We start from the raw sequence: 18,227 nt of genomic DNA, 5'->3' as shown, positions 1-18,227 counted from the left end.
AATCCCAGCGACCGATTAGGTCCCACAGAGTGGGCCTTCTCCGGGTCCCGTCAACTAAACAATGTCAGTTGGCGGGCCCCAGGGGAAGAGCCTTCTCTGTGGCGGCCCCGACCCTTTGGAACCAACTCCCCCCGGAGATTAGAACTGCCCCTACTCTCCTTGCCTTTCGTAAGCTCCTTAAGACCCACCTTTGTCGTCAGGCATGGGGGAACTGAGACATCTCCCCCGGGCATATACAATTTATGAATGGTATGTCTGTATGTATGTTTGTTTAGAAAAAGGGTTTTTTTTAAAAAAATATTTTTAAACTGTAATTTAGATTTGTTGTAAATTGTTTCACTTTGTTGTGAGCCGCCCCGAGTCTGCGGAGAGGGGCGGCATACAAATCCAAATAATAAATAAATAAACCTAGCTTTTTCTATAGCAGAAAACCTATCTAATCGGTATACAAATGCAACCTGTTAAATTTGATAACTGTTATATTAGTAGCAAGGATAAAGTTCAAAAGTACTATGCGTTTATCTCATGGTACCCATTTATAAAGGCATAAATAAGAACTACCAACTATCCAGGCCAATTGGCACCATATAAAAGTCAACAGGCTTCAAAGGGGGCTGGACCTATGCAATCTCTTACGTGGGCATAGAGATTCCCAACTAATGATGTGTTTGACTCCAACCTCAGTCTTATCCCGGTCATCTCCTGCAATTAGTCATACAATCCTAGAAAGAACAGGGAGTCAAGTGATTCCCAAAAGCATCTGAGGGTAGAACAAGAAGCAGTGGATGGAAACTAAGGAGAGAAGCAATTTCGAACTAAGGAGAAATTTCCTGAGAGTTAGAACTATTAATCAGTGGAACAAGTTGTCTCCAGCAGTTGTAAATGCCCCAACACTGGAAGCTTTTAAGAAGATGTTGGATAACCTTTTGTCTGAAGTGGTGTAGGGTTTCCTGCCTAAGCAGGAGGTTGGACTAGAAGACCTCCAAGGTCCCTTCCAACTCTTTTGTTCTGTTCTGTTCTGTTCTACTCTACTCTACTCTACTCTACTCTACTCTACTCTACTCTACTCTACTCTACTCTACTCTACTCATATTATGTCAGCAGACCCAAATAAATCTACACCAGGCAATAAAGCAGCTGATTCTGCAATGTATTTATTTTTTCAGAAATAAAGCATAAACTTTCAAGGCTACCTTAACTGCCCACGCCAGGCTTCTCTCTTCATCCTCCATAATGTGTTCCCCCCCTCTTAAGATTTAGCTGAAGGTCATGTCTTTGAAAAGAAAGGGATTGGGATTTACCAGCAATCAAAGGATATTAATACTTTATTAGAGCCTGTCACTAGGATCATTCACAGCAATCTGTCAAGTTGGAAAGGAATTTCATCTTTCCTTTTATTTTGTTTTCCTATTTTTCCTTCCTATTTTCTTTTTTTTTCCCCCTCCCCACATCTGTGTTACTGTGTCAATCTGTTTTATTGAGGGTTTGATATATGGTGTTGTTTGAGCCAGTTGAATTGTATTCATAAATTGTTGATTGTTGATTCTTCATTCATGACTTTATTCAATCTGCTTTTAAAACCTCTGAAGGAGGGATAATCATGTTTTTTGCCCATAAATTGTCTATTGTGTGGAAAGTAGACGTCGCTTTCTAAGTAATCTCACTGTGAGGACAAACAGAATTTATGTCTTTGGAACTTTGAAAGGCAATACCGTGTTTCCCTGAAAATAAGACCCTGTCTCATTTTTTTTTTGAACCCATGAATAAACACTTGGCCTTATTGCCAAGCACTCAAAAACCCGATTGGGCTTATTATCAGGGGATGTCTTGTTTTGAGGAAAATAGGGTGGAGACAGGGGATGGGAAACATTTTCCCCAAACTAAGACCCTGTCTTATATTTTTAAAAACCTTGAAATAAGTGTTTGGCCTTATTGCCATGCACTCAAATGCCCCGATTGGGCTTATTGTCAGTGGATGTCTTGTTTTTAGGCGAACAGGGTGGGTAGGGGGAGAGAGGGTTGGTGGGTGGGAATGTTTCCCCAAGAATAAGATCCTGCGTTATATTTTTTTGAACCTTGAAATAAGCTCTTGCCCTTATTGTCATTCCCAATTGGGCTTATTATCAGGGGAAATCTTATTTTGGGGAAATTGTATCTATCTATCTATCTATCTATCTATCTATCTATCTATCTATCTATCTATCTATCTATCTAATCTAATCTATCTATCTTGTTCTTGTGTTCACTTTCCTATTAAAAACTCTTCCCTCCTGAACTTTATTTAACCCTTTAACATATTTAAATGTTTCGATCATGTCCCCCCTTTCCCTTCTGTCCCCCAGACTATACAGATTGAGGACCAGACTATCTTCGAGACCGCCTTCTGCCGCACGAATCCCAGCGACCGGTGAGGTCCCACAGAGTTGGCCTCCTTAGGGTCCCATCGACCAAACAATGTCGGTTGGCGGGACCTAGGGGAAGAGCCTTCTCTGTGGGAGCCCCGGCCCTCTGGAATCAACTCCCCCCATAGATTCGCACTGCCCCCTCCCTCCTTGCCTTCCGAAAGAGCTTAAAAACTCATCTTTGCCGCCAGGCTTGGGACTCTTAGATCTTCCCCTGACCACTGAATGCCTTAAGTATGATTGCTGAATGTTTGGTTAATAAGTTAATTTTTTAGGTTAATCTTCTCTTTTTAATTGTTTTTAATATTGTAGTACTAATTGGATTATATTATTGTTCTGTTTTTATATATGTTGTGAGCCGCCCCGAGTCCTCAGAGAGGGGCGGCATACAAATCCAATTAAATAAATAAATAAATAAAATATCTATCATCTATCTATCTATCTATCTATCTATCTATCTATCTATCTATCTATCTATCTATCTATCTATCTATCTATCTGTCCTCACTTATCAATGTATCTTCTTCCTTCCTTCCTTCCTTCCTTCCTTCCTTCCTTCCTTCCTTCCTTCCTTCCTTTCCCAAAAATAAGACCCTGCCTTATATATTTTTTTAAACCCTGATATAAGTGCTTGGTCTTATTGCCATGCACTCAAACACCCAATTGGGCTTATGATTAGGGGATGTCTTGTTTTGGAGAAAAAATGGTGGGGAGCGAGGGTGGGAGGGAGGGAGAGAGAGATTAGATTGGATTTATTGGATTTATATGCCGCCCCTCTCCGCAAACTCGGGGCGGCTCACAACAGGGTAAAAACAGTACATAATAACAACAGAGAGACCTAACCAGGGGATAAAATAATATACTGAAGCTGACCAGATTAAGGACACTAGCCAGATGAATATCTGATTGGCAGATCCCCTCCCCCACACACACACTATTTTCCAAAAACTATGGTGCATTTTATATTCCGGTTTGTTTTATACTTCGAAAAATACAGTAATAATTAGTTTAGAAGCAATGAAGGATCCTGGAGCATCTTAAGTTATATTTGCCGTTCTTTTCCTCGGTCTTTGTTTTTGTAGTTGGGTATGGGCTTCATATTCAAAGGAAGAAAATACTTAGTCAAAAGTTAGAGGCAGTTTTAATGGCAAAGATCTAACTAATGCATTGCAGTCATAAAATGGAGAACTTTTCCAACCGATGCCATATTACGGCGACTTAATGCAAATCTGACAGCAAGTTAAATCAAAGTTTTGATGCAGAAGTAAGACGTTAACATTTTTTATGAGATTTGTGCCCAAGCAGTGTAGATATTCTGATTTTGTACAGGCCAAAACAGCTTTAACATCAAATGATTATGCTGCTTTTGTTTCCTTATCTGGATAAATAGCTGATGAATAATTTCCTATTCCGCATACACCCCCTTTGTACAAAACTAAGATGAAGCTTCTGAAATAATTATAGCAAAAGTAAGTGCTTTGTAGTTTCAGATAAATAGTTCAACTTTTTAATTCTTAATCTCATCTCCCCTTTTTCATATTTATCCCAGGTAGCCTGTGCATATTTTATTAAAAGAAATAAGACTGGCTACAACCATCTTAATTTAAAATTAAAGCTAAAACAACTTTTTCATATACTATGATAATAATTTTTTAAAAATCATAGTTTTAAAACCACCCAATAAGTAGTTGTTTGCACAGGAAGTTATGTTCAAAATGTTTATAATTTTCCTTTTCAAGAAACAACTTCTAACAGGTAGCAAAAAGTAATTGACTTCTTTGGATCAAAAGATTTTTAGGGGGTCATTTAATGAAAGTTGAGTTGAGCTGAGGTGTTGATTATCCCTTTCAGTTGTAAAAGCAGAAACAATGGCTTTACCTACCAAAAAAGTTTAAATTATTTTTTTATAAATTTATGTATGCTTTTTAGCAACTGTAAAATAATTATTAGTTAAGAATAGGAACCTCTGGCGGTCTGATTTTGGGGTTCTACCAATGGAAGTCAATTGGATTTTAGTAAAATCTGGCCTGCCTAACCAAAAACAGGCTCCACTGAGTTCAGTGTGAGTTACTCCTAGGTAAGTGGATAGAGCAGCCTTCCCTAGCCAATAGTTTGCTTGCAGCTTATAATAAGTAAAATAATCAATATTAACACTAAAATTCCATTGGGGCCAAGATTAGAGAGCTGGGCCCTCCCAAAATGTTTACTATTTATTTATTTATTTATTTATTTATTTATTTATTTATTTATTTGTTTATTTTGTCCAATACACAATGAGAGTTTTAGTGGGTGTGTGTATATATATATATAAGTTGTCAAAAGTACTTTATTTGTCACTAACCAAAAAATATCAAACATCCTAAGAAACCCAAAAGATAAAATCCAACTCGAAAACCAAGGAATCTATGAAATCCCTTGCAAAACATGTGCAGCCACATACATTGGACAAACTAATCGAAGAGTAAACGCATGCATTGCAGAACACAAGAATGCAGTCAAAAAAGAAGAAAAAACTTCCTCCCTCGTCCAGCACATTAAAAAAACAGGGCATGAAATTGACTTTGAAAAAACTAAATTACTTTCCAAAACAGAACACGTTTATAAAAGAATAACCATGGAGGCCATAGAGATAGAAAAACACCCCCTCAGCATGAACAAACAAGATGACACGTCCCGCCTACCAGAGATTTGGAAACCAGCCTTAAACAAAAAAACATATCATAATCATCACCATGTCAATCCTTCAACTAAATGTGATTCCACCAACCAATCAAATCATTAAAACATAGCCACCCAATCTATTTGCTACATTCAATCCAAATATCCACCCCCAACACTATATATAAGGAACAACGAGGTCCCACTCGTCATCTTCAGGCTGGTGTTTCTGTCCTTGTTCTAAGGCGAACACTGCGAGACCTGAGCTGCCTTCCTTCTATAAATACTGGTGGCTGGGTGTGGTTTGATGGCTCAGCAATTGCCTGCTGTGTAGAAACTTCCTGGTGAGTCAGCGGGGTAACATCTGGGGTCATTGATGTAGCTGAAGTATGCTGATTAGTTAATGGTTGTTGATTAGGCAGCTCAGGTCTCGCAGTGTTCGCCTTAGAACAAGGACAGAAACACCAGCCTGAAGATGACGAGTGGGACCTCGTCGAAACGTCGCCAGAAATTTCCAAATCCTACACGGGAAGAAACCCGAATATACCAAGACCGTGATATATATATATAGGAATAGGAGATACAGTAGAACCCCGACTTACGAGACTAATTGGTTCCGGAAGGAGGCTCGTAAGTCGGAACGCTCGTATGACGAAACATTGTTTCCCATAGGAAACAATGTAAAGTCAATTAATCCGTGCAACAACAAAAAAAACGGCTGCCGCCGAACGCGGAAGTTAGCGTTCAGAGACAGCTGCGAAGCAGCGCGCGTGTTTTAAAACGTGGCAGCCGGCCTGGGGGGCTCGGGGGGAAGCCCCCGAGCCCCACAGGCCGACTGCAACCTTTTAAAACACGCGCGCCGCTTCGCAGCTCTCTGCTGAATCCGGAACGCTAACTTCCGCGTTCGGATTCAGCAGACAGCTGCGAAGCAGCGCGCGTGTTTTAAAACGTGGCAGCCGGCCTGGGGGGCTCGGGGGGAAGCCCCCGAGCCCCCCAGGCCGGCTGCAACCTTTTAAAACACGAGCGCCGCTTCGCAGCTCTCTGCTGAATCCGGAACGCTAACTTCCACGTTCGGATTCAGCAGACAGCTGCGAAGAAGCGCGTGTGTTTTAAAACGTGGCAGCCGGCCTGGGGGGCTCGGGGGGAAGCCCCCGAGCCCCCCAGGCCGGCTGCAACCTTTTAAAACACGCGCGCCGCTTCGCAGCTCTCTGCTGAATCCGGAACGCTAACTTCCGCGTTCGGATTCAGCTAACTTCCGCGTTCGGTTGCTCAGCAACTGACCAACATTGTGTTTAGATCTTTTGGTCACAACTAGGGAATTCTGGGAGTAGAGGTCCACACATCTTAAAAGTTGCAAAGTTTGAAAAAAAACCATTAATTTATTTAGGTTTTTAAATTTTTGCCCAAGAAAAACATTAATTTAGCATGTTCCCCCTGAACATTTTGCCAGCCTGACAAACAAAGCACTTCAACAAATATACACAAGTTCAGTTGAGGTCTGTGTGTGTTTTTTATCACACAACTCACACTGCTCATGTACCTACACGCTTCGAATTCGGAGAAAAATAATCATCCACTGAAGTATTAAGTGCTTTATAAAAAATAATATTGTTGCGTTTCTTCATGTGTCATTCTGGAGATGAATTTAATTGTTGGAGGAAATGAGTGAATTTGTATCCAGGCAACCTAATGGGGAAGGAGATAGCTGCTTAAATGTGGTATTGAATAAATGTTAAAAGGCTAATAGTAAAGAAATTCCTTTTCCTTTCTTTTTTCCTCCCTCAAGAATAACACGACAAATCAAAACTGAAGAGCGCTTCATTTTCTGTTTATTTCCTCTGCAAATTTACAACTGGTTGCAAATGCTTGGTTGTTTTCCTATCTTTAATTAAGTGTGGATAAAACAATGTGGCTGAGATGGATCTTGTTCATTTGTTCAATACAGTGTTTTTACAACTTCATAAGAGCAAACTTTAGAGCTGACAATCACCTTGAGGAAGCTTAAATCAGTGCAGAACTGACCTCGAGTTATTACCCTCTTGGTACTTCAGTTGCAAGGAGATTTCATCATGCAGTAGTCACTATGGTGTTCCATAGATAGAGCTCCGTGTTGCCGCTTGAGCTGACGTGGCCAAAGGTTTTCTGCTGAGGATAGTTGCCACCGTAGTACCATAAGTTGACTGTTCCCTTTAGCATCCCTTGGTGTGTACAGACAACATAGGAAAAAGTTTTGCGATGTTGAACTGCATCTGAAAGTTCCTTAAGCAACTGAGATAGAAACATAGAAACATAGAAGACTGACGGCAGAAAAAGACCTCATGATCCATCTAGTCTGCCCTTATACTATTTCCTGTATTTTATCTTAGGATGGATCTATGTTTATCCCAGGCATGTTTAAATTCAGTTACTGTGGATTTACCAGCCACGTCTGCTGGAAGTTTGTTCCAAGGATCTACTACTCTTTCAGTAAAATAATATTTTCTCATGTTGCTTTTGATCTTTCCCCCAACTAACTTCAGATTGTGTCCCCTTGTTCTTGTGTTCACTTTCCTATTAAAAACACTTCCCTCCTGAACCTTATTTAACCCTTTAACATATTTAAATGTTTCGATCATGTCCCCCCTTTTCCTTCTGTCCTCCAGACTATACAGATTGAGTTCATGAAGTCTTATGCTTAAAACCTTCCACCATTCTTGTAGCCTGTCTTTGGACCCGTTCAATTTTGTCAATACCTTTTTGTAGGTGAGGTCTCCAGAACTGAACACAGTACAGTGGAACCCCGACATAAGAGCTGCTCTACTTAAGAGCAACTCGAGATAAGAGCTGGGAGGGGAGAGATATTTTTGTTCTACTTACAAGCCCAAATTCGAGATACAAGCGCCAAGGAGCTGTCTCCTGAAGCCAAACGCTAACTTCCGCGTTCGGCTTCAGGAGACAGCTGCGAAGCGGCGCGCGTGTTTTAAAAGGTTGCAGCCGGCCTGGGGGGCTCGGGGGGGTGCTTGCAGCTTTCTTTCTTGCTCTTTTTCTTTCTCTCTTTTACCTTCCCTTCCTCTATTTCTTCTTTTCTTTCTCCTTCCCACCTTCTTCCCTCCCTTCCCTCCCTTCCCTCATTCCTCTCTTACTCTCCCCTTTCATAAGTTTCCTTGCTTCCTTCCTCTGTTCCTGTCCCTTCCCTCTTTCTTTCTTTCTTTCTTTCTTTCTTTCTTTCTTTCTTTCTTTCTTTCTTTCTTTCTTTCTTTCTTTCTTTCTTCTTGCTCTTTTTCTTTCTCTCTTTTACCTTCCCTTCCTCTATTTCTTCTTTTCTTTCTCCTTCCCACCTTCTTCCCTCCCTTCACTCATTCCTCTCTTACTCTCCCCTTTCATAAGTTTCCTTGCTTCCTTCCTCTGTTCCTGTCCCTTCCCTCTTTCCTTCCTTCCTTCCCACCCTCCATCCATTCATTCACCCATTCCTCTCTTGATCGCTTAAAGCCGGTCCCTGGTGCAAAAAGGGTTGGGGACCTCTGTCCTACAGGATTGGGTGGCAGAGAAGTTGAACATATGTAAATTTAAAAGTTTAAGAAAGTTTACAAGTTAAGTGAAAGAAACTTCATTATTCATTTATATGTACATGTACATTTCTTCATTAAAAACATGTCTTTCTGCATAATTTAGACTAACTTTGTGAGTTTTTTGAGGGCTGGAACCAATTAAAATTATTTACATTAATTCCTATGGGGAAAAGTCGTTCGAGATAAGAGCTGCCCGACTTAAGAGCCCAGGTCCGGAACGAATTAAACTCGTATCTCGAGGTACCACTGTATTCCAGATGTGGTCTCACCAGCAGCGCTCTATATAAGGGGATCACAATCTCCCTCTTCCTGCTTGTTATACCTCTAGCTATGCAGCCAAGCATCCTACTTGCTTTTCCTACCGCCCGACCACACTGCTCACCCACTTTGAGACTGTCAGAAATCACTACCCCTAAATCCTTCTCTTCTGAATTCAGTGAACTATCTGAGCGTAGCAAAGCAGAAGCTGAATACAAAAAAGATATTGATAAAATTGAACGGGTCCAAAGACGGGTGGTGTGGGGAATTTTGTAGTGGGTGGGACATTTTATTCTATTTTTTATTCCATTTTAAAAAATTACCTATTCGGTTTTTATGTATGGTGGGACTGGTCTCTGGGTGTCACATGACTTTCATTGCCAATGACAATTCGTTGCTTTGACAATGACAATAATAATAATAATAATAATAATAATAATAATAATAATAATTATTATTATTATAAAAGAATCTTTTGAACACCCATCATAATGTTGCAAAAGTTGATGAGAGCAGAGGACCCTTGTAGAACACAGTGTAAGCTCATTGTCCTGTGCATCTAGAACTGGCTGCAGTTGTGTTGCCCTTGTTGTTGATTTTTTTTTTCTGTTAAAAACAACAAAACAAAATTTTTTAAAAACCCACATTTCTTCCGTGTCAAGGAGCATAGTCGATCAAGAAAATCTTATTAAGGTGTCAGCGTTTCCAATGAATATTTCAGTACCGATGCCATATATCTCGAATACAGTAGCTCTTTTAGCATCAAGTGTCAACTTTACTAAGAGGGGGAATTATTTCTCAGACAAAATAGCATAAATATTGCAGGTGGATGGAACTACGGAGAGATGAAGTCTCTAGAGTCACTTGCTTTATTCTATTTTGGAAGAAAAAAGTTTCACTGAAGTCTCCTTGAAATTTGAAGGAGCTTTTATAAGTGGACTACTCTGGTTTTTTTTTTGCATTGCATTGCATTGAAATAACATAATTATGCAAAAAAATGCAAAGATGGGCTACAAGAATGGTGGAAGGTCTTAAGCATAAAACGTATCAGGAAAGACTTAATGAACTCAATCTGTATAGTCTGGAGGACAGAAGGAAAAGGGGGGACATGATCGAAACATTTAAATATGTTAAAGGGTTAAATAAGGTTCAGGAGGGAACTGTTTTTAATAGGAAAGTGAACACAAGAACAAGGGGACACAATCTGAAGTTAGTTGGGGGAAAGATCAAAAGCAACATGAGAAAATATTATTTTACTGAAAAAGTAGTAGATCCTTGGAACAAACTTCCAGCAGACGTGGTTGGTAAATCCACAGTAACTGAATTTAAACATGCTTGGGATAAACATAGATCCATCCTAAGATAAAATACAGGGCAGACTAGATGGACCATGAGTTCTTTTTCTGCCGTCAGTCTTCTATGTTTCTAAAATGCACTAAAAACTTTATTGTTCTTCAAAGAGCAACTGCTATGAAATCGGGAAAACAGGCTTTTGAGATCACCAGATCGGAAATTTACTTTCTGATGATACATTAGCATGATTTTATGATAACAAACAGGCAGTGTTTGCTTGTAACTATTGCTTATCTTTGTACCAAGCTTCGTGTGAACCACCATAGAACAGAGATAGGCAAAGTTGGCTCTTCTACGACTTGTGGACTTCAACTCCCAGAATTCCTGAACCAATCATGCTAGCTTAGGAATCCTGGGAGTTGAAGTCTATATGTCATAGAAGAGCCAACTTTGCCTACCCCTGCCCTAGAAGATCAAGAACTATTTAGGAAAAGTGAAAGAATGAGTACAGATAGTCAGTGGATTAGGATCACAGTTGAGCGCTGAATTTCTGCTGCTAAGCGTGATGTTTGTTAAGTGAGTTTGGCCCCATTTTACAACCTTCCTTGTCTTGATTGTCAGTTGTGAATTATTGTAGTTGTTAGTTGCTAGTTAGTTAGCTGACTTCCCCATTGACTTTGCTTACCCAGAAGGAGGCAAAAGGTGATTATGTGACTCTTAAATATGACTCAGCGTCTGAATCCTGCAATGGTCGTAAGTGTGAAAAACAGTCACAAGTCCTTGCAGCAGTCCCTATACGGCTGTGGGCCATATAGTGGGGCCATCTTTTGCCGCAAAGCTCCCAGCGACCGATTAGAGCCCACAGGGTTGGCCTTCTCCAGATCCTATGGACTAAGCAATGTCGTTTGGCAGGGCCGCGAGAGAAAGCCTTCTCTGTGGTGGCACCGGCTCTCTGGAACCAACTAACTGGAACCAACTACCAACTACCCCCCCGAGATCCATACTCCTCCCACACTCTACTGGCCTTTCTAAAAGCCTTGAAAACCTGGCTTTGCTGGCAGGTGTGGGGGTTGTAAGTGATTGACACTCTTCGATTCTGGCCACAGTAAGACTGTGAGACATGAGATTATTGTATTAATGGGATTTTAAACTGTTGTATATTGTGTTATTGTTGTAAGCCACCCAGAATCCCATGGGAGTGGGTGACATACAAATTCCATAAAGAAACAACCAAAGAACCAACTAGACCCAAGGACAGCTTTTCCCCCAAATGCCATCACTCCGCTAAACAACTAAGTCCCACAACACTGTCAAATTATTTACTAAGACTGTATTACTATTATCATCTCGTCCTTCCTAGTACCTCTCTCTTTCCCACTTACGACTATAACTATGTTGCTTGTGTCTTTACAATTTATATTGTTTTAATTGTTCCCTACTATGATTGGATTGCTTATTAGTAACCTATGACTTTCACTGTGTTGTATCTTGATGATTCTTGATGAATGTATTTTATTTTTCATTATGTACATTGAGAGCATATGTACAAATTCCTTGTGTGTCCAATGACACTTGACCAGTAAAGAATTCTATTCTATTCTTTGAACAGTTACTAAATGAACTATTGTAAGGTGAGGACGACTCGACTTTATTTATTTATTTATTTATTAAATTTGTATGCCACCCCTCTCCATAGACTCGGGGTGGCTCACAGCAGTGATAGAAACAATGTACAATACAAATCTAATAATACGAAGTTAAAAACCCATAATTTAAAAAAACATGCACACAACACACCATACATAAATTATATAGGCCTGGGGAAGATATTTCAATTCCCCCATTCCTGACGGCAGAGGTGGGTTTTTAAAAGTTTACAAAAGGCAAGGAGAGTGGGAGCAATTCTGATCTCTGGGGGGAGTTGGTTCCAGAGGGCTGGGGCCGCCACACAGAAGACTCTTCCCCTGGGTCCCGCCAAATGTCATTGTTTAGTCGACGGGACCCGGAGAAGGCCAACTCTGTGGGACCTAACTGGTCGCTGGGATTGGTGCGGCAGAAGGCGGTCCCAGAGATATTCTGGTCCGATGCCATGAAGGGCTTTATAGGTCATAACCAACACTTTGAATTGTGACTGGAAACTGATCGGCAACCAATGCAGACTGCGGAGTGATGGTGAAACTTACAACAGTCAGTAAGTAAAAACCTGGATAATCATTTAAAGAATTTGAAACTCCCAAGATAAGAGCTTGGAGCATCATTTCCTATTAAATGTTAGCAGGTGTTTGTGGAAAATTAATGTATGCAACCTTTATTCTTCTGCTAAAGGATTTATTCTGTAAAATGCCTTCCCAGGGGAAGGTGAGTCAACACATCTAATCATTGGTTTAGAGAGGTGTCTCCTCTGCTTAGCACAAAAGCATGTTGTGCTGTTGTGTAACTTTGTGTCTCTGCATGTATAATTTTTAATGTTTAAGTCAACATGAATGTTCCGTAAACAAAAAAGGACAGGTTATGTATTTATTAATTAAATGAAAAAGAAAGTGATGCTAAGGAGACACACTTGGAGAAGGTGAAAAGGAGAAATGTTAAATTCCCTTTAATTAAATGACTGACGTAATGATTTTGAATGATTAAACTTGTGGAGCTCATGGAATTAAAATTTAACGGTGATCTGTTCATCATACAGATGATATTTTTGCCTTGTTGATTTGTACTGAAAGGTGATTATCACTGTGGAATCTAATCATATCTTACCTAGGAATGGTCAGTAAGATGGGATGCTTTCCAAGCATTCAGTAAATATTTATCATGGGATTGTGTAAATTGTGTAGTTTTGGACACCACACAACACAACACAATACAACAAACAAGAGTTGGAAGGGACCTTGGAGGTCTTCTAGTCCAACCCACTGCTTAGGCAGGAAACCCTACACCATTTCAAACAAATGGTTATCCAACATCATCTTAAAAACTTCCAGTGTTGAGACACTAGAAAGGGTCCAGAGAAGAGCAACAAAGATGATTAGGGGACTGAGGCTAAAACATATGAAGAATGGCTGCAGGAACTGAGCATGGCTAGTTTAATGAAAAGAAGGACCAGGGGAGACATGAGAGCAGTGTTCGAATATCTCAGGGGCTGCCACAAAGAAGAGGGAGTCAAGCTATTCTCCAAAGCACCTGAGGGTATGTATGTATGTATGTATGTATGTATGTATGCATGCATGCATGCATGGATTGATTGATTGATTGATTGGATTTGTATGCCGCCCCTCTCCGCAGACTCGGGCGGCTAGCAGCAGTAATAAAAACAGCATGTAAATCCAATATTAAAACAGCTAAAAAACCCTTATTTCTAAAACCAAACATACATACAAACAAACATACCATGCATAAATTGTAAAGGCCTAAGGGGAAGGTAGGACAAGAAGCAATGGGTGGAAACTAATCAAGGAGAGAAACAACTTAGAACTAAGGAGAAATGTCCTGACAGTTGGAACAATTAATCCACGGAACAGCTTGCTTCCAGAAGTTGTGAATGCTCCAACACTGGAGGTTTTTAAGAAGAGATTGGATAACCATCTGTCTGAAGTGATGTAAGGTTTCCTGCCCAAGCAGGGGGTTGGATTAGAAGACCTCCAAAGTCCCTTCCAACTCTGTTATTCTCTTCTAAATATTAGTGCAATTTGTTGTGTAAAAATGGGCAAGATAGAATTGAAGAGCCTCGACGGCATGGGGCAAGGCTACCCGAGGGACCATCTTGTCCTATTCACATAGAATAGAATAGAATTTTATTGGCCAAGTGTGATTGGACACACAAGGAATTTGTCTTGGTGCATATGTTCTCAGCGTACATAAAATAAAATGTACGGTACATTTGTCAAGAATCATGTGGTATGACACTTAATGATTGTCATAGGGGTCAATAAGCAATGAAGAAGCAATATTAATAAAAATCTTAGGATATAAGCAACAAGTTACAGTCATACAGTCAACATGGGAGGAAATGGGTGATAGGAATGATGAGAAAAACTAGTAGAATAGAAGTGCAGATTTAGTAGAAAGTCTGACAGTGTTGAGGGAATTATTTGTTTAGTAGAGTGATGGCGTTCGGGAAAAAAAACTGTTCTTTTTTTTAATAAACTTTATTGAAATTTTCATAAAAAGACAAAACCAACAAACATACATTTAACATAAATTTGGGGATGCGATACCCCTACTTATTTTAGAAGTTAAATTTCCATACAAAAAAAGAATACCTTTTTAATACTTTAAATCAACTTAATACTTTAAATGAAAAGAAGAAGCTATATTTAATCTTGTATACAAAAACTTTCGTTTATAACCTAGGTAAAACACAAAATATAAGTCATACATTCTTCTTTTTCTTATTTATCCATATATACACTTTATTCCATACTACATAAAATTCTGATTCTACTTGGTCTTTTAACCGTCTTGTCATCATATCCATTTCAGCGCAATCTAGTATTTTCTTGATAACCTCTTCTTCTTTGGGGATATTTTCCCCTTGGAAAAAAACCTGTTCTTGTGTCTAGTTGTCTTGGTGTGCAGTGCTCTGTAGCGACGTTTTGATGGTAGGAGTTGAAACAGTTTGTGTCCAGGATGTGAGGGGTCGGTAAATATTTTCCCCGTCCTCTTTTTGACTCGTGCAGTATACATCATTCCTGTCCTACAACCGAGTTTGTCAGGGAAGATAGGTTGTAGGCCTAGTGGGTAAATAAAATTGATCGGTGGGAGAGTTTTGAGAACAAACAGACCAAACCATACGTGTGATGCTTATATACCTATAAAGCCCTTCATGGCACCGGACCAGAATATTTCCGGGACCGCCTTCTGCCACACGAATCCCAGCGACCAGTTAGGTCCCACAGAGTTGGCCTTCTCCGGGTCTCGTCAACTAAACAATGTCGTTTGGTGGGACCCAGGGGAAGAGCCTTCTCTGTGGCGGCCCCGACCCTTTGGAACCAACTCCCCCCAGATATCAGAGTTGCCCCCACCCTCCTAGCCTTTCGTAAGCTCCTTAAAACCCACCTCTGTCGTCAGGCATGGGGGAATTGACATTTTCCCTCCCCCTAGGCTTATAAAATTTATGTATGGTATGCTAGTATGTATGATTGGTTTCTAAATTGGGGTTTTATAAATTAATTAAATATTAGATTTGTTACATTGTATCATTATTGCTGTGAGCCGCCCCGAGTCTGCGGAGAGGGGCGGCATACAAATCTGATAAATAAATAAATAAATAAACAAACAAACAAACAAATGAATAAAATAAATAAATAAATAAATAATACCACCTTGAGCTAAAAGAAGAGCCTTTGATATATCAAAATACAACTGTACACACAAAGGTGAGGGGTTTCCCCTTTAAAGTTCCTTATTCAAGCATTTTATCCCCTATTCTACTTTGTCATCACCTGTGTTCAATATTTTGCTTTGTCTTAACATCATAACTGTTAAATTGTGTAGAGGTAATGTTTAATGGAGTTCAGTAATTGAGTTAATGATCAGGTGTGAGACTACATTAAGTAGAATGCAGCTGTTAATTTTCAAAACCCATGTGTTTCCAGATTTTTGGGATAGGCTAATAGTAAAGTTTTAGTTAATTAAGTCTCTCAACCATTGCAACCTTCTTCTTCTTCTTTTTTTTTTTTGGAGTTTTCCTTGTCACCAGAACAATTGGCTGCGTTTAACTTCGTCTACTCTTCTCATTCACATTGGCAAATGTCATTGTTACAAGTGCAGGTTGAAAGCAGGTGTCACAATAAAGTTATTCTTTCCCGGGGATCCATTAATTTCAGGGATAGGCAGTAGCCTAGCCTCCTTTTTCCTCAGCTGCTCATGGAGCTCATCACATAAGCATAATCTGGAAAAACAATGTCTTACAGCATGTTGCATCAGCTCTTTCTCTCCGGCTTGAATAAACAAATAACGTGATGGCTCACAAAATAGATCTCCGTATTCGTGGAAAACAAAATATGGGTTGCTTACCAACAGGTTTAATATAGACACTTTGCTTTTATTATTTTGTGTATGTGAAGCATTTAACTCTGCCTTCTCCGGCACCTGTACCTCTTTCCCAGCTCCCTTGGCTATGTTTTAAATTAACTTGCCTGATTGTGGAATAAGTCAAACACAGTTTGGTGTTGTGTGGATACGAACCAGTAGGAGGCCCTAACATGCTGAGAAAGAAATTGTGGGTCAGTTGAGTAGGGTGATGGAAAGAGTAGACAATTCTCCAGTCTCTTTTGGAATTGGTTGAAACTCCAAATTTATTTATTCGTTTTTGTCAAGTATGTATTGGTGGTATACAAAGTTATAATAATATTTATATACATGATACTAGTAAGAGAGAAACATTAGGACAGGGGACGGAAGGCAGTTGGGTGCACTTATACACACCCCTTACTGACCTCTTAGGCATTGGGAGAGGTCAACTTTGGATAGTCTAAGGGTAAAGTTTGGGGGTTAGGTGATGATACTACAGAGTCTGGTAATGGGTTCCATGCATCAACTACTCGGTTACTAAAGTCGTATTTCCTGCAGTCAAATTTAGAGTGGTTTACTTTAAGTTTGTATCTGTTGTGTGCTCTAGTGTTGTTGTGGTTGAAGCTGAAGTAGTCATTGACAAGAAGGACGTTGTTAGCAAATGATTTTATGGGCTTTGCTTAGGTCGTGTTTAAAGCGACTTAAACTTGCACAACTGTAGCTTAGCCTGATCAAAATCATCGTTTAAATCCCAAAACAACATTCAAACATTACTCTTGGTGGGTCATATACCATTATTTTAACATGCACAGTCTCTTGATTCTTATTTATTTATTTTTAATTAAGCAACACTTTAATTGTAGAGAACCAATTCTGGCTTTTTAAAGGTTTCTGTGTATGTAAATAATCAAGGACATTGCTTTTTTTTTTTTCTTTGTAGTGAAAAAGACAGTGGAGAACGTGGAGGAAAAGAAGATAATAATGCCCAAGAAGAAAGTGAAAGAATTGAGAATATTGGATGGGAAGACTGCCCAAAATTTGTGTATGTAATATATTTATTTTATCAAGAGCTCATTTGAGCTTTTTTTCCTAGCCTTTTCAAAAATGATGTAAAGAGTAGAGTTATCTTTCAATATTTAGATGTGAACTATTATAAGAATGGGTTATATCAGTGATGGCGAACCTATGGCATGGGTGCCACAGGTGGTACATGGAGCCATATGTGCTGGCACGCAAGCAGTTGCCCTAGCTCAGCTCCAACGTGCATGTGTGTGCCGGCCAGCTGATTTTTGGCTTGCACAGAAGCTCTGGGAGGGTGTTTTTGGCTTCCAGAGAGCCTCCGGGGGGAGGGGGATGGCATTTTTACCCTCCCCTGGCTCCAGGGAAGCCTTTGGAGCCTGGGGAGGGCAAAACACTAGCCTACTGGGCCCACCAGAAGTTGGGAAACAGGCCATTTCTGGCCTCCAGAGGGTGCAGGAAGCTGTTTTCACCCTCCCCAGACATTGAATTATGGGTGTGGGCACTCACACGTGTGTGATAGCATGCACTCACGCTCTTTCGGCACCCGAGGAAAAAAAGGTTCGCCATCACTGGTTTATATTGTTTTCTTGACAATAGTGGGTTCTAAACCCTGTTGCTACTGGGTGGCGTGCACTCACAAACTGCACATGCACAGATATTTCGGGCGGTTGGATGGAGCCTCCTAACACCACCGCTACCAGTTCACAGAACTGGGCCGAACCGGGAACAGCCAACTGCTGCTTCTCAGCCCTTGTTTTCATTAGCAGTACCTTGTGGAGATATCATATATTCAGCAGAAATGAATGACAGTAGATATGTAACAAAGCTATGTTTTCACTGGGGTGTATATAGTTGTTCCTTCATTAGGACCTGGGTTGAATTTGATGGTGGTGTTTTCTTTCATAAATCTAAGAATTAAAGTGTTAGAACTTAACTGTATTAACATGATACAGAGAGAGGGAGGGGTGTACATTGGTACTCGTTGTTAATTGGTTCCGGGAGATGTGACGAGTACCAAATGATTTTTCCCCATAAGAAA

The 18,227-nt window shown here is 40.0% G+C and overlaps 1 protein-coding gene across 5 annotated transcripts in view; it reads left to right on the top strand.

Moving 5' to 3' along the window:
• DIAPH2 (diaphanous related formin 2) overlaps positions 1 to 18,227 on the top strand; it is a 372,666-nt gene that overhangs the window by 165,369 nt on the left and 189,070 nt on the right. For all 5 annotated transcript variants that reach the window (XM_070759878.1, XM_070759879.1, XM_070759876.1 and 2 more), the window contains one exon: positions 17,109 to 17,210. In XM_070759878.1, the coding sequence (XP_070615979.1) occupies positions 17,109 to 17,210 (102 nt within the window). The remainder of the gene's footprint in view (positions 1 to 17,108; positions 17,211 to 18,227) is intronic.

This window comes from Erythrolamprus reginae, chromosome 8 (genome assembly GCF_031021105.1).
Source record: "Erythrolamprus reginae isolate rEryReg1 chromosome 8, rEryReg1.hap1, whole genome shotgun sequence".
NCBI lineage: Eukaryota > Metazoa > Chordata > Lepidosauria > Squamata > Dipsadidae > Erythrolamprus > Erythrolamprus reginae.
The sequence above is the reverse complement of the archived record's forward strand: the minus strand, read 5'-3'. Positions and strand labels throughout refer to the sequence as shown.